This window comes from Molossus molossus, unplaced genomic scaffold (genome assembly GCF_014108415.1).
Source record: "Molossus molossus isolate mMolMol1 unplaced genomic scaffold, mMolMol1.p scaffold_m16_p_6, whole genome shotgun sequence".
NCBI lineage: Eukaryota > Metazoa > Chordata > Mammalia > Chiroptera > Molossidae > Molossus > Molossus molossus.
The window spans coordinates 80,681,034-80,694,367 of record NW_023425399.1 but is presented as its reverse complement, the minus strand read 5'-3'; the positions used below and the strand labels follow the sequence as shown (position 1 = coordinate 80,694,367).

The 13,334-nt window shown below is 39.8% G+C and overlaps 1 protein-coding gene across 1 annotated transcript in view; it reads left to right on the top strand.

Moving 5' to 3' along the window:
• Positions 1-13,334, top strand: part of CDH2 (cadherin 2) — a 218,509-nt gene that overhangs the window by 24,960 nt on the left and 180,215 nt on the right. Inside the window, exon 2 of the mRNA XM_036245120.1 lies at positions 6,373-6,484. Within this exon, the coding sequence (XP_036101013.1) occupies positions 6,373-6,484 (112 nt within the window). The remainder of the gene's footprint in view (positions 1-6,372; positions 6,485-13,334) is intronic.

The following is a 13,334-nucleotide window of genomic DNA, read 5'->3' as shown; positions in this document are numbered from 1 at the left end:
TGGTATAAAAGTATTAACACTACTATTGCTAATAACCAATACATTGAATAACCATGTGCCAGCCATCATTCTGAGTGCTTTACGCATAGGATCTCATGTACTCCTCATACCTGCCCCGTAAGTGGGCGTTGTCCTTATACATTTTGTGTGGATGGGGGCGACTGTGATTTATTCTGAGGTCTCACAGATGGTGAGTGATGAGGTGGGATTCAAACTCAGGTGGTCTGGCATATTCAAAGTCCGTGCTCCAGGCCACTCCATGACGCCCTTCCAGAGCCTGGCTTTTGGCTCCGGAGCCCCGTAGAAAGTGATGTTTGGGTATGTGTGTCATGCCCTGTCGTTAGTATCTGAGAAGCATCTTTATGAAAACGTTGGGGTGTCTCATTAGACTTTCTTGATACAGAAAGTCAGGAGGAATGACTATTGTAGATGGAATTACTAATTTATTGAGATCATATCTTGTAGGGGGTAAATGTAAATAGTTATTCATTCCTTGGGGGCCCAAATCCGCAGCAGAGGTACTGGGAGCCATGACTTGACAGTTGCTTGGTATAAAAGATCAGGGTTATTTGGGTTGACTGCAAGCTCAACCTGAATCAACAGGGCCTTTGTCTGTGCTGCACCTCTGGCCTGAAATGAATGCCCTTTCCACTCCCCCTCTTTCTCCTGGCAAATTTTAATCATCTTTAAAGACAGAGCCTAAATGTCACTTCAGCTGTGGGGTCTTTGATTTCTACAGGCAGATTTACCATCCCATTCTTTCTGCTGCTTCAGCATTTTGTTCCTGATGTAATAATTTTGCGATTGCCTTTCTTAGTTTGTGCCACCCATGCCCACAGTCACTCAGCTGGAAATGTGGGGAGCACGTCATTCCCCCCCACTCACCACCCGCTGCGAGTCCCTGTCCTCCTGAGCCCTATCATTTTTAACTGTCTGCATATTGATGCAGTCTGCCCCCTTTTCATCCCTGTAGCCCCCAGTGATTCAAGTCTGTGCCCTAACTTGTCTCCCAGCTGTCACTTGTCCTCACCCCCTGCTACCCCCCCCCCCCCCACATTTCCCACGAAGCTTCAGAGAATTCTCTATCAAACACAATCTGCCTCTGCTTAAAATCTGTGCCTGGCTCCCCCAAGCCAACAGGATAACCCCAAGCCTCCAACCAGCTAAGACCTAACTCTGTCTAACTCTCCAGCCTCAACTTTTGACTTTCTGCCTTGTTTCTTGGACTCCGGTGACACTGAACTCATTGTCATTCCCCAGGCGGTATGCTGTTTCTTGCTGCCTTGTTCTGGCCCCGGCAGGGACTGCCTGGGATGGCTTCCTGCTACCCCCACAGCCTGGCTGCTTCTGGGCTCTGCTTGGAAGGCCCCCAGACCCCTGTCCTGGGCTCTCCTGTGCCCTCTGTGTATCTTTACTTCCCAGTCAGCACTTTCTGTCGCAGTCGGTCACCTCTTTATGTTGTTCCCACATTAAGCCTTGGTGTCTTGTTCTGTTTCCAGTGGCAAACGGACACTCAGTAAATGTTTCTCGAAAGAATTGTAATTATTTGTTGTACTTTGAAAGCCTTTGGGATTAGAATCTTGCCTCTTCCTCCTCCTGGATATGAGGTCTTGAGTATTCACCACTTAGTGGGAACCTATTTGCTCATTTGTAAAATGTAGATAATTTCACCCTGCTCAAGGGGCGATTGTGAGAATTAAGGGAGATAGCATTGATTCATAAAAAGACTCTTTCACGCATCTGAAAACTACAGTTCTGATGCCTGTTTTTGAATGGCCAAGAGTGTTTTTTACATTTTTAACTGCTTAAATGCTTTTAAAAAGAATCAAAAGAAGAATGATATGTTTTGACACTCGAAAATTAAATGGAATTCAGATTTCAGTGTCCATAAAGTTTTATTAGAAGGACCAGTGCTTATGAATGACATCAGTAGAGCTGAAGTTTCAACAGGAATCTTACGACCCGCAAAGCCTCAAATATTTATTGTCTGGCCCTTTTACAGAAAACATGTACTGACCCCTGCATTGTTCAGATATTAAGAAAATGCATGTGATTTACAACCTCATCCTTGCACTGCAGGGAACTTTTTGAGGGGATGGTTCTTTCTTGCATCCTCACTTCCAGGGTCTCATCTGAGGCCTGGCTGAGTGATCAGTTCATGCTGGGGGAAGCCGGAGATGCTGGGTTTTGGCTTTCTGGAAAGGAGGATGCTCTCATAAGAGTTTAGTGAGCTGTTTGAAGAGAGAGTGAGCTTCCCACTGCTGGAAGTGTCGAAGGGTAGGAGGACATCCCTTTTTCATGGGTGTCACCTTTGATCTTAATGCCATTTGGGGATAGATAATTCTCTGTGGTGCATTGTGTGATGGCGGGGAGCTTTCCTGACCTCTGGCCACTAAAAGCCAGTAAGCACCCCTCTCTCAGTTTTGGCAGTTTCAACAACTAAAAATGTGTCCAGACGTTGCCAGGTGTCCCCTGAGGGGCATATCCACACTGGGTTGAGAACCACTGCTGGAGAACATTCAAGCATTAGCTATAGGCAAGATTGGAGAAATCTCAGCGTCCAAAAAGCTGCTGTCACCAGAAGCTTGACAGATGGAGTCAGCCTCCCTGGGTGGATCACGTCACCAGCTCTGTGGTCTCCCACAGGCTCAGACCTGGTACCAGCCCCAGCCTTGGAGGCTGCTGTGAGCACTGAATGGGACATGGCCGCCCCGGCCCAGCACCAGGCAGGCAGTGAGCCTGCTGTGTCTCCCGTTTTGACATTGTAGTCATTTCACTGCTTCCCATTTGTTTGTTTTTTTGAACATGTTAATTTAGTAATTTTTGGACTGACTCTTAAGAGGGGCAATTAACTCTTCTTAATAGGGAGATGTATATGTTTTAATAATTTTATAGAGCCCATTTCCCAGGAAATAGAGGGTAAGAACAGCAGGTTTCTCCTGTGGATCCATTTTGTCTTGGGGAAGAAGAGTTTAGGAGAGGTTCAGCTGTTTGAAATACATGTGAAAATCTCGTAAAGTAATCCATGGCCCCCGTGGGCGTTCAGTACTGGCAGGGAGCGCTTATGGAGGTGTGCAAACATGGTTTCAGGGTTCTCACTGTATGCAGCCAGCCCCCCACTCCTGGGGGAGGAGAATGAGCAAGGATGGGAGTACAGGGCAGCAGTTTAAGGACAGAAGTTCCCTCTTTTGAAATAAGGGGGAGACAGATACTCAGGAGTGAACATTCAGTGTTGCTAATGGACTGACTGTGGCCCTGAACGCCCACTGCTCTGGGTTTGGACGAGGAGCATGTTGCTGCTCATTCCTGGTCTTAGGGCAGATCCGCGGAAAACAGGACACAAGTAGCAGTGGAGTTCAAGGTTACTGTGGACGGGGATGATGTGAACTAGACTTCTCCTGGTGATTGTGTCGCAATGTACACAGATACCAAAGCATTACATTGTACATCTGAAACTAATACAGTGTTACATGGTAGTTGTATATCAATTTAAAAACCGTGATGTAGGGGGTATGGCAATTATAACTCAATTTAAAAAAAAACAAAAAACAAAAACGTTAAATTTCTTAGTTGGTTGGAACGTGGACCCATATACGAAAAGGTCGCAGGTTCAATTCCCAGTCAGGGCACAGACCCAGGTTGTGGGTTTGATCCAAGCTCAGGGTGCATATGGGAGGCAACCGATCAATGTTTCCCACATTGATATTGATATCGATATTTCTCTTTCTCTTGCTCCCTTCCTCTCTCTCTAAAATCAATAAAAACATATTCTTGGGTGAGGAATAAAAAAAGAAAACAAAGTGAAAAAAGAGAAAAAATTACAGTTTTCCTCTCGTCTTTGGAATTCATTGTTAGGCTGAGGGCCTACCTAACCCAAGTGCCCAAGTTGGAAGGTGTCTCCTGTGTACTCTGTGCCTCCCATTGTTGGCCTTTGGCCTGTTGCCCCTGCCCAGCTCTGTTCTCACCTGTCCCCTGGGTGGGGTCCCTGCCTGCCACCCTCCGTAGAAGCCTGGACTAGAGGTGAAGAGGCAGAACCCTACCCATCAGTGGACACATTGGCCCATTTTATAAGGAGAACTGGTGAGGTCCCTTCATTTGTTTTGGTTTGCTAAAAGCAAAAGCTTTCACTTACTTCATGCTTGTTGTGGGCCAGGCCCAGAAGCGCCTAGATAGTTAGAGCTGCCAAGTATCAAAATACCACCCAGTGTCCCAAACTGAGGGGTGTTAGGAGCCCAACTTCTTACTTCTCAGTCACTAATATTTTCTCTTATTATGAAATATGTACAGCATACAGAATATGTAGAGAATAATATAATTTGCACCCACGTGCCTACGGACATCTTTATTTTTTACCTTGTTTGCTTTAGATTCTTTTTTGAAAGAAATGAATTATTACAAATAAAATCTAAGCCTCCTGTATGGTCCTTCTTGATGCCTTTCCTATCTTGCCTCCTTTGGGGAAGCCACTGACCAAAATTTAGTGTTTATCACCATCTTATACATTTTCATATTCTCACTACCTGTGTCACTGACATTTACTAAACATTATATATAAAAATGAAGTTGTCAGTCCTACTTTTAATTATTTTTGCAAGATTAACATGGTAGTATGTTTGTCTCTAGTTGGAATTTGAAATGTTGCATACATAGATTTCTGGAAATACTATAAAATAATAGTTATCCTTAGGTTGATTTATAATTAAATGTCTCTTTCAATCTTATATAGAAATCAAAGAAACTGACTTTTTGTTTGTTTGTTTGTTTGTTTTGAGATATAACCTTGTGGATAAATGCAGTTCCAAGTCTTCCATTTTAATGCTGCTGAGTGGTCCCTTTTTGGCTATTTGAAAACGTATCAGTCCATTCTCCTCCTGATGGGTGTTTGGTAGTGTGCAGGTCCTGCTGTTATAACCCTGCTGCAGTGAGCACTCCTGCACATGTCAACTGGAGCACCCATGGGAGTTTCCCTAGGAATATACCTACTATGTACAATATGTTCACTTTCTTATTTACTAGAATTTTTCCAATTGTGCCCCAATGTGACTGTATGAACTTCCACTAACACCTGTGTAAAGGGATTGGTTGCTCTGTATCATGGACATCCTTTCTTGAGCGTAACAGACGTAGAACAGTTTGCTAATTTAATGGTTCTGAACTACTATCTCGCTGTTACTCCTAATACTTTTTTGAGACTAAGCACTGTGTAATATATTTAACAAAGTTCAAATTTACTTAAAAAATGTTTTTCTCCTATCTGAAAGGAACAGAATATTAACAGAGAATTTGATTAGAATATTATATCAGTCTGGCTTTGTGCCACTGTAATATTGCAAAAGTTCATGCTCATCATCCAGGTAGTCCTTGGATTGTGAAGCTGCACTGGGTTACTTCAGTCCGATGGCACCTTTGAGGTCTCTCTGTTTCTGGGCTTCCCATTCTCCTTCCTCTCACTCTGTGGTCGTCTTCACCCGCAGACTGCTCCTGATGCTGGCCCAGCTGCTACTGAAATCCCTCCCTCCAGCAGCCTCCATCCATTCTTCCTCCTCCTGTGTATGGACCCTCATCAGTGCAGGTCAAGTTCCTGTAGCTAACAGGTTCTGCTGAGACCCCGTTGTCCTGTGATGAGGTCCACAGGACTGGAAAAAGTGGTGAAACTAAGTTGGAGGGCCAGGTGGATAGCATTTAGTCTGATGGAGTTTTAAGTGCACTGGGTAGTTAACTGTGTATGTGATAACAGAGAAGGTCCTTTTCCAGTTAAAGTCCAAAAAAACAAACATAATTATATTAATCTGTATGTATGTTTTTAATGTATCCCTTCCCTTCAGATACACATACACACGCACGCGTGCATGGTTTGGATTGATTGATTGTTTGTTTTTTTTGGTATAAAATACTCTATATCCTACAGTAAGTGTACATATTGCAACTTTGTTTTTTAATTATCAGAGTAAATGAAACAGACTTCATAGTCAGAGAAATAGACGAGAATATAGAATTCTATATACTTGAACGTATACAATTTTCTTGAAAAGTTGAGTTAGTGATGCTGACTTTGGCTGTCCCCACTAGCAGGTCCACTTGTTAGTTTTTCAGTCACAATGATCATTTTAATGGGAATATTTAGTTCTTAGAAGAACCTGGAACGTGTATTCTTTATATGTTACTGAACGAGACAGGTGGGATTTGTTTCTTCTACTACAGTTATCAAAAAGATTAACCTTTTGCCCTTTACATTCTAATTGTAACCATTGGGAAACAAAGGGGTTGTTTGTACAAGATAGTTGGGGAAAAAAAAAAAAAAAAAGGTGTTAGGCCAAGTGGAATGTTGAAGGAGGTAGCAATTATTGCACACATTTTTTTCTTGTGTTGCAGGCATCTGTAGAGGCTTCTGGTGAAATCGCGTTATGCAAGACTGGATTTCCTGAAGATGTTTACAGTGCAGTCTTATCCCAGGATGTGCATGAAGGACAGCCTCTTCTCAATGGTACTGTCTCAAATATGTTTCTGTATATACAGTGTCAATGTTCTTGAAACAAATCAGCCACGAAGAAGTCTCTAAATCAACTCTACTGTATAACAATATGAATTTTGCACCATCACTATAATGAGACTATAGGGACCTTATTTTAGGATTACAGAAGAGTTCCTGAATCTCTCATTACATTATTGGAAGACTCCTGATCTCTTGAAAACTTGATAGTTCTTCCATTTTTAATGACAGTGGAAACCATGACACCACTAATTTTGACTTTTCTGCATATATTTTACTTATTTTGAAGAATAATATTTACTAAACATCTGATTCTAATGGTTTTAAAATTATTTACAGCAAAACTCCACTTAGTATTTTGAATTAAAGAAATTACTATAATATTATCTTTGGTAAAACATGTCAAACTTGAATATTTAACTAAATTATAATGAACTGATGTAGCAGGTAAAGTTTTGAGACAGAAGCGTGAAATGCGTATTTTTGTTATGACATTGTTTATAGAAATTACTAGATCGCTAATTTGGTTGTAGCATATGTGAATTTCAAACATAGACTCATCTCCTATTTAAATATGGATCAAGTTCACTATAATTATCCTGTTAACTCTTGCCAGTAAAATCTAGATAAAAACCTGAAATAAAACTTGAGTATCAAAAGCAAAATTGAACCCCTCAGCCCTCGCCCTTTAACCCTAATTGAAATCAAATAAAATTTTGGTTAGTTGAATTTTCATGGACTTATTTATCATCTACACAAAACGTCATTGAGATGTGAAAGCAAGAAGAATTGATTAGTAAGTTGTATTTAAATTTGATTCCCCACAAATCATGCATATCTCTTAGGTTGTTTCAGAGAGCTGCTTTTAGAAATTCTCTGCAACCTCAACTAATTAATTTACACAGGGCCTTACCACACAGCCTTAATTGAAGTGTCTCCGCAGCTCTGACAGACCTTAGTGGTACAGGACCGAGACTACCACAGACAGATGACTTTGAAATGGAAATGGCCTCTTAGTTACTAAGGTTCCTAGGTGCAGGTTATCACTTTATTTCCATTTCTCTTCTAATCTGATTTGCTTACACCTATGTGGTCTTTCTCAAGTTGATTTTTTAAAAAGACATCTTCCTGTCCCTGCCTCATTACATGGTATTTTATTGAGTAAATATTAATGCACTCTGTCTCAGCACTGAATTGCTATCTCATCTAGTAGGTAATTGTTGACAAGATAGAGGTTTAATTCCAATCCAAGTGTGTACATTTGGTCGAGCTTAATGTGAGTCTTGGGGTTCTTCTGCACGTATGTCATTTTCTTTAAATCTGTGAATTATTTTGTGGCATCCCGGGGCCTGTGTGACCTGCAAATACCATTTGTATACTGAAAAAAAAAAAATATTGATTCGATTCTATGGAATAATTCAGATAGACCAAAAAAAATGCCAGTGGAATTTATTTTTTAGATTCATTTTTAAATGGATAATTCCTTCTAATCTCTTTTCCCCGAGAGGTTGGATTTATTGGTTGCAAATAAACATACGGTCTTTCAGAAGAAACCATTGATTTAAGATGAAATACATTGGCATGTTCAACAGTTTCAAAAATGAAAGCCTGTTTTCTAATTATTAGATAATGCTGGTGACAGTAGAAATGGGGCAGAGCTGCTTGCCAGTGTCTTTTTAGTATAATCTATACACTTGGAATTTTGCTCAAGTTCTAAATGTGAAAGATTGAAAATGCTTTTAGTCTTGAGTTCTAGCCATCAACGAGAGAAGCGTGTATGATAGTCTCTGGTAGAATTTCTGTGGTTTGGGTGTGCCCAGTTCTTAACCATTTTTATGTTTTAGCCTTTAAAAAAACCTGTTTCTCTCATGATACATTATTACTTTCTTTTTCTTTTTCATTCATAAAATATGTTAAAGGACACTAGCCTCTTAAAGCTTAAAACATAAACTTCAAAATATTGATTCATAGAAAAAAAATTGGAGGAAGGAAGAAAACTCAGGCTTTTGCGATGCATCAACATTCCTTTTTATAAGTGTTGTTGCTGGTTCAGTTTCTTTTGGAGAATCATTACTTAGAAGAGTTCTAGATTTTTGCCCTTTATATCTTTTGGTAGTTTTTAGTGGGATGGTAATCCAAAGATGCACCTATACACTGAACCCAAATACCATGCCATAATTATGATCATGAATTCTTTCGCTAGTAGTCAGTTCTCATACACACTAAAGCTGAAAGGAATCTATGCTGGGCCAGCCAGAGTGATCACTTTTGCCATGGTTTTGTGAGTTATAGGGTTGAAGGAAAGGTAATTGACTTAAAAAATATACAACAGTTTCTAAGGCATGTGCATCATGGCAAGTACTACCATTTTTAGATTGATTTAGTCAAGTATTACATTGAAGTTATAACTGTTAACTCTTCCTTGCCTGAAGGTATTTTTCCATTGATTTTTAGACAGAATGGAAGGGAGGGAAGAAGGGAGGGAGAGAGAGAGAAAAGAAGGAAGAAGGAAGAAGAAGAAGAAGAAAGAGAGAGAGAGAGAAACATTGATGTGAGAGAGACACATTGATTGGTTGCCTTCTTCATCAGCGTTGAGGATAGAACCTGTAACCCAGGTGCGTGCCCTTGACCAGGAATAGAACCTGCGACCCTTCGGTCCACAGGCTGATGATCAAGCCTCTGAACCAAACTGGCCAGGGCTGTTAACTCTTGATACTTCCTTTAATTTCCCATTGATGATGGTTCGGGAGTAGAGGACAGCGGTCCAATTATACGCATGGTATGATTTCATAGGATACATCCCTGGCACACTAGACCTTGTACAGACGTTTAACATTTTGGTTTATAGATGCCATGAATGCTGATTGTTTTTCAGACAATTCAGTAACAATCTTTGTGAAGGTGCTTGAAAAATATTCTTCATTAGATGGAGATATAAGGGGTATTAGTTGTGTTAGAAAAACTGTGCAGAAGAAATATAAAAGCTGGACGATAGTTTAGGAAGCATTCCCTTCTTCTCACCCCCTTTTACTTTTTGCTGTTGTCGTAATTACTTTTACGGAAAGAATGGACCCAGTGAACCAACTATATCCCTTTAGTTTCTCTTCTGGTCTTCATCAGTATGTTTGTTCGGTTGTTTATTTATTTAGTAAAATCATAAAGAGGGCAAGTGTATTTTGTGGCTAACCTTTACATTTCCTGTCATATCATGTTGAATATTTCTACTCTTTTGAAAATTGTTCAGCATTTTACAAAATGGCTATAGAGACCTTGGTTCCATTTTGTTAGCATAACCACATTTTGCTTAACTGTGCCTCTATTTTTGTGCTTATAGGTTGTTTCCAGGTTTTCTCTCTTACACATAATGCTGCTATGGAGATTCTTTTTTAGAGAACATTGATTTTTCTTTAGGGATCTTTTCTTTGGGGATTTGTTTTCAAAAGTAGAATTACTAGGCCAAAAGGAATGTAGAGTATGTCAGTATTTTCCTTTGCATTTTTGTAGGACTTTATAGGGCTAAAGTATGTTAGTTCTTATCTAGGTCCTCATTACCATTTAATCTTATGATGTTTTTTATTGTCTTGTTTCCCCTCAGGTGAAAAACATTCCTTTTTTATTCTGTGGTATTTTTGTGTTTACCTTTGTAAGTTAAGATCAATTTTAAGCATTTACTGCCAACCCCCTTATTTCACAGATAAATTGTTGCTGAGAGAGATTATAGGCCTTTCCTATTATTATACAGCTCTTTAGATTGCTAACTACAGATCTGGAATTAGAACCCAAGTTTCCTGATTTCTAATTATTTCTGATGATGGTGATGATAAAAACCCATTATGAGGTGACACAGGGAAGAGTGGGGGCTAATGGATGTTAGCCTAACAGGTGTCTGTGACACATTTATCTTAGAGCTTGTCTTCCTTATTCTCTACTTATCACCATGACTTGTGTGTTACTAGACATATTTGAGAATTGGTGGTTAATAAGACACACCCTGCCCCCCTCCATAATGAAAAATAACTTTCAGTTATTGTCACCATTAGTATTTTGTGCACACCTGTTTACAAGCAGAAACATTTAGGGCTTTGGAAAAGAAAGTTTAGCTCTTGATGTTTAACTTACACTCCACTGAACTAGAAAAATCTCTTGTGGTAGCACATTACTTGAAAATGAAATAACTGCAATCATAAATTCTCATTCTGTCACCAGCAGTGTATCTGACACTATGAAATAACTGCCACACTGTGACAGTGGAGAGAGGGTCTAGGCTGTTTGCAGTGTGGACGTCGAGAGTGATTTTGCTGTGTGTTCTGCCTTGGTGGTCTGCATGCTAAGACATCTCACTAAGTGAACTCCTCTGACTCTGGTGCACATAAATAGCAACCTGCAATTACCACGAATATTTTCAGTAACTCATTCATACTCACCAGCTCTGGGCAGTACATGATGATTATTTTCGACCAGATGGAATTTGATTTAGATTAGTTTACTTACTGATTGAGTCTTGTTGGCATGAACATGCTCAGAGGAAGCTGCAGTAATCTTCAGATAACAGTCCTGAGATATTTTTTATTAGTTTAGTAGGACTCTACAACTACACTAATTTGTTTCAACAGTATGAGTGTTTTTGTGGGGCATGTATTACTGAATTGGGAAGCCATATATATTTTAAGCAGGTCTGCTATGCTTGAGGCTTGCATTCATGTTGTGAAACCCTGGGTTTTCTTTTCATTTATTTATAAATTTTGATAAATATTTTTTTAGTTATTGAATATGTAAGTGTTTTAAGATATTTGAAAGGTAGGTTTATAAACATCTTGTTTATAATGTTGGCTATCCCGTTACACTGGATTGATTTCTGATTGATTGTAGGGAAGAGCATTGAGTACTGAAATCATTCTCTTGGATATTGTCGATCAGTTCTAAGGACTTACGAATGACATGCAGCATGTATATTGTCAGGGGTGGAGAACTTTTTTTAATATTGTGGGAGTTTTGTTTTGTAAAGAACAGTTAAGTATATAATATGATCAACATAAGAACTAAGAAATTTCATTCTTGTTTTTATTGTAATTATTTAGACTTTATTTAATACTTAGAACTTTTTATATCTCTATTGATGTATTTTAGGTCCACATTTCTAATGTAATGCTGCAAACTAAAATAAGCCAGTTTGGGTGGTCACTCTTTTTTTCAAGTCCATTGTCAGTTACTCATAGCCTTCGGTCATTGGAAGTAGCTGAGGTCCATTCCTTACAAACTAGCAGCAAATCTCTCTCTCTAAGATCAGAGAGCTCCTTTCTCTCTTTCAGGTTAAGCGCTCTAGTAAGCATCTAGTGAGGAGTAGATAATAAATACAACAGATAAGTCAAATTTACTGTATGTTAGATGGTATAAATGCTATGAAGAAAAATAAAGCAGAGCAGGGAAATGAGAATGCATGTTCTGAAGTTCATACTGAATGGTCAGGGAAGACATCTTTGTGTAGGAGACACTTGAGTGAGGACTGATTTTGGAGATGGTTCAAGAGCTATAGATATCTGGGAGAGGAACATTTAAAATAGAGCAAACAGCAAGTGCAAGGGCCCTGCGGCAGGAGGGTGTCTGGATTGTTGAAGGAGCAACAAGGAGCCTCGTGTGATCTGAGTGGAGAGAGAAATGGGCAGGGATGTAGGGCATGAGGTTAGATAAAGTTTCAGCAGTAATGGGCCACACTGTGTTGGCACCTTTGTAAGGACTTTGGCTTTGACTATGAGGAGGTAAAAAGCTATTGGAAGGCTTCAGCAGAGGAAATACATGATTTGACTGATAAAATTGTATCATTTTGTTCGTTGTGTTGAGAAAAAAGTCAAAGGGAAGAGGAGACCAGTTATGAGGCTAGTGGTAATCTAAGTGACAGGAGATGGTGGCTTGGTCTAAGGTAGTAGCAGTAGAGGTAGGAGAAGGGGTTGGATTCTGAACATTAAAAAAAAAAATTGGCCCAGCCAGTATGGCTCAGTGGTTGAGCGTCGACCCATGTACCAAGAGGTCTCCGGTTTGATTCCTGGTCAGGGCACATGCCCAGGGTGTGGGCCGGATCCCCAGTGGGGGACATGCAGGAGGCATCCAGTCGATGTTCTCGCTCATCAATGTTTCTATCTCTCCCCCTCCCTTCCTCTCTCCAAAAATATTAAATAAGGAAAAAATAAAGAAAAGATAGTTATCTACTTAACCTCCACAGTTACCTCCTGAATTGGGTGTCGTTATTTCTATTCTACAGAACAGGACAAGGAGACTCAGGGAACCATCTATACCCATGTTTGACTCCTAGACTTCTTCCCCTACAAGAGTGTGAAGGAATTGAAACTCATGACTCTTAAGTTATTGAGACCTAAACCTTTAATAAACAACAAAGGTAAAGAAATGACAAAAAAGCTTGGTGAATGTTTGCAAAGAGAGTAAAGCCACATTGGACCTTTGAAAGTACCAAAGTAAATCGCATCTTTGAAAGGAATTCTTAAATTGGAGCTACCTTAAATATCCTACAGAGGCAAGTAGCTAGAGCCCACTTTTACTCTGACTGACTATTCTGTTGAACATGTGTATACATGTATTTTTTGAGTACCTGTTTTCAGTTTTTTTGGGTATATGGCTGGGAGTAGAATTGAGGGGTCATAAAGTAACTCTGTGTTTAGCTTTTTGAAGAGCTATCAACCTGTTTTCTGCAGCATTTGAACCACTTAATATACCAACTAGCAAATATGCAAGGGTTCCAGTTTCTTTACATCTTCACTAAAACTTTTCATTTATTTTGACTGTAGATGTTCTAGTGGATGTGAAGTGGTACTTCTTTGTGGTCTTGGTTTGC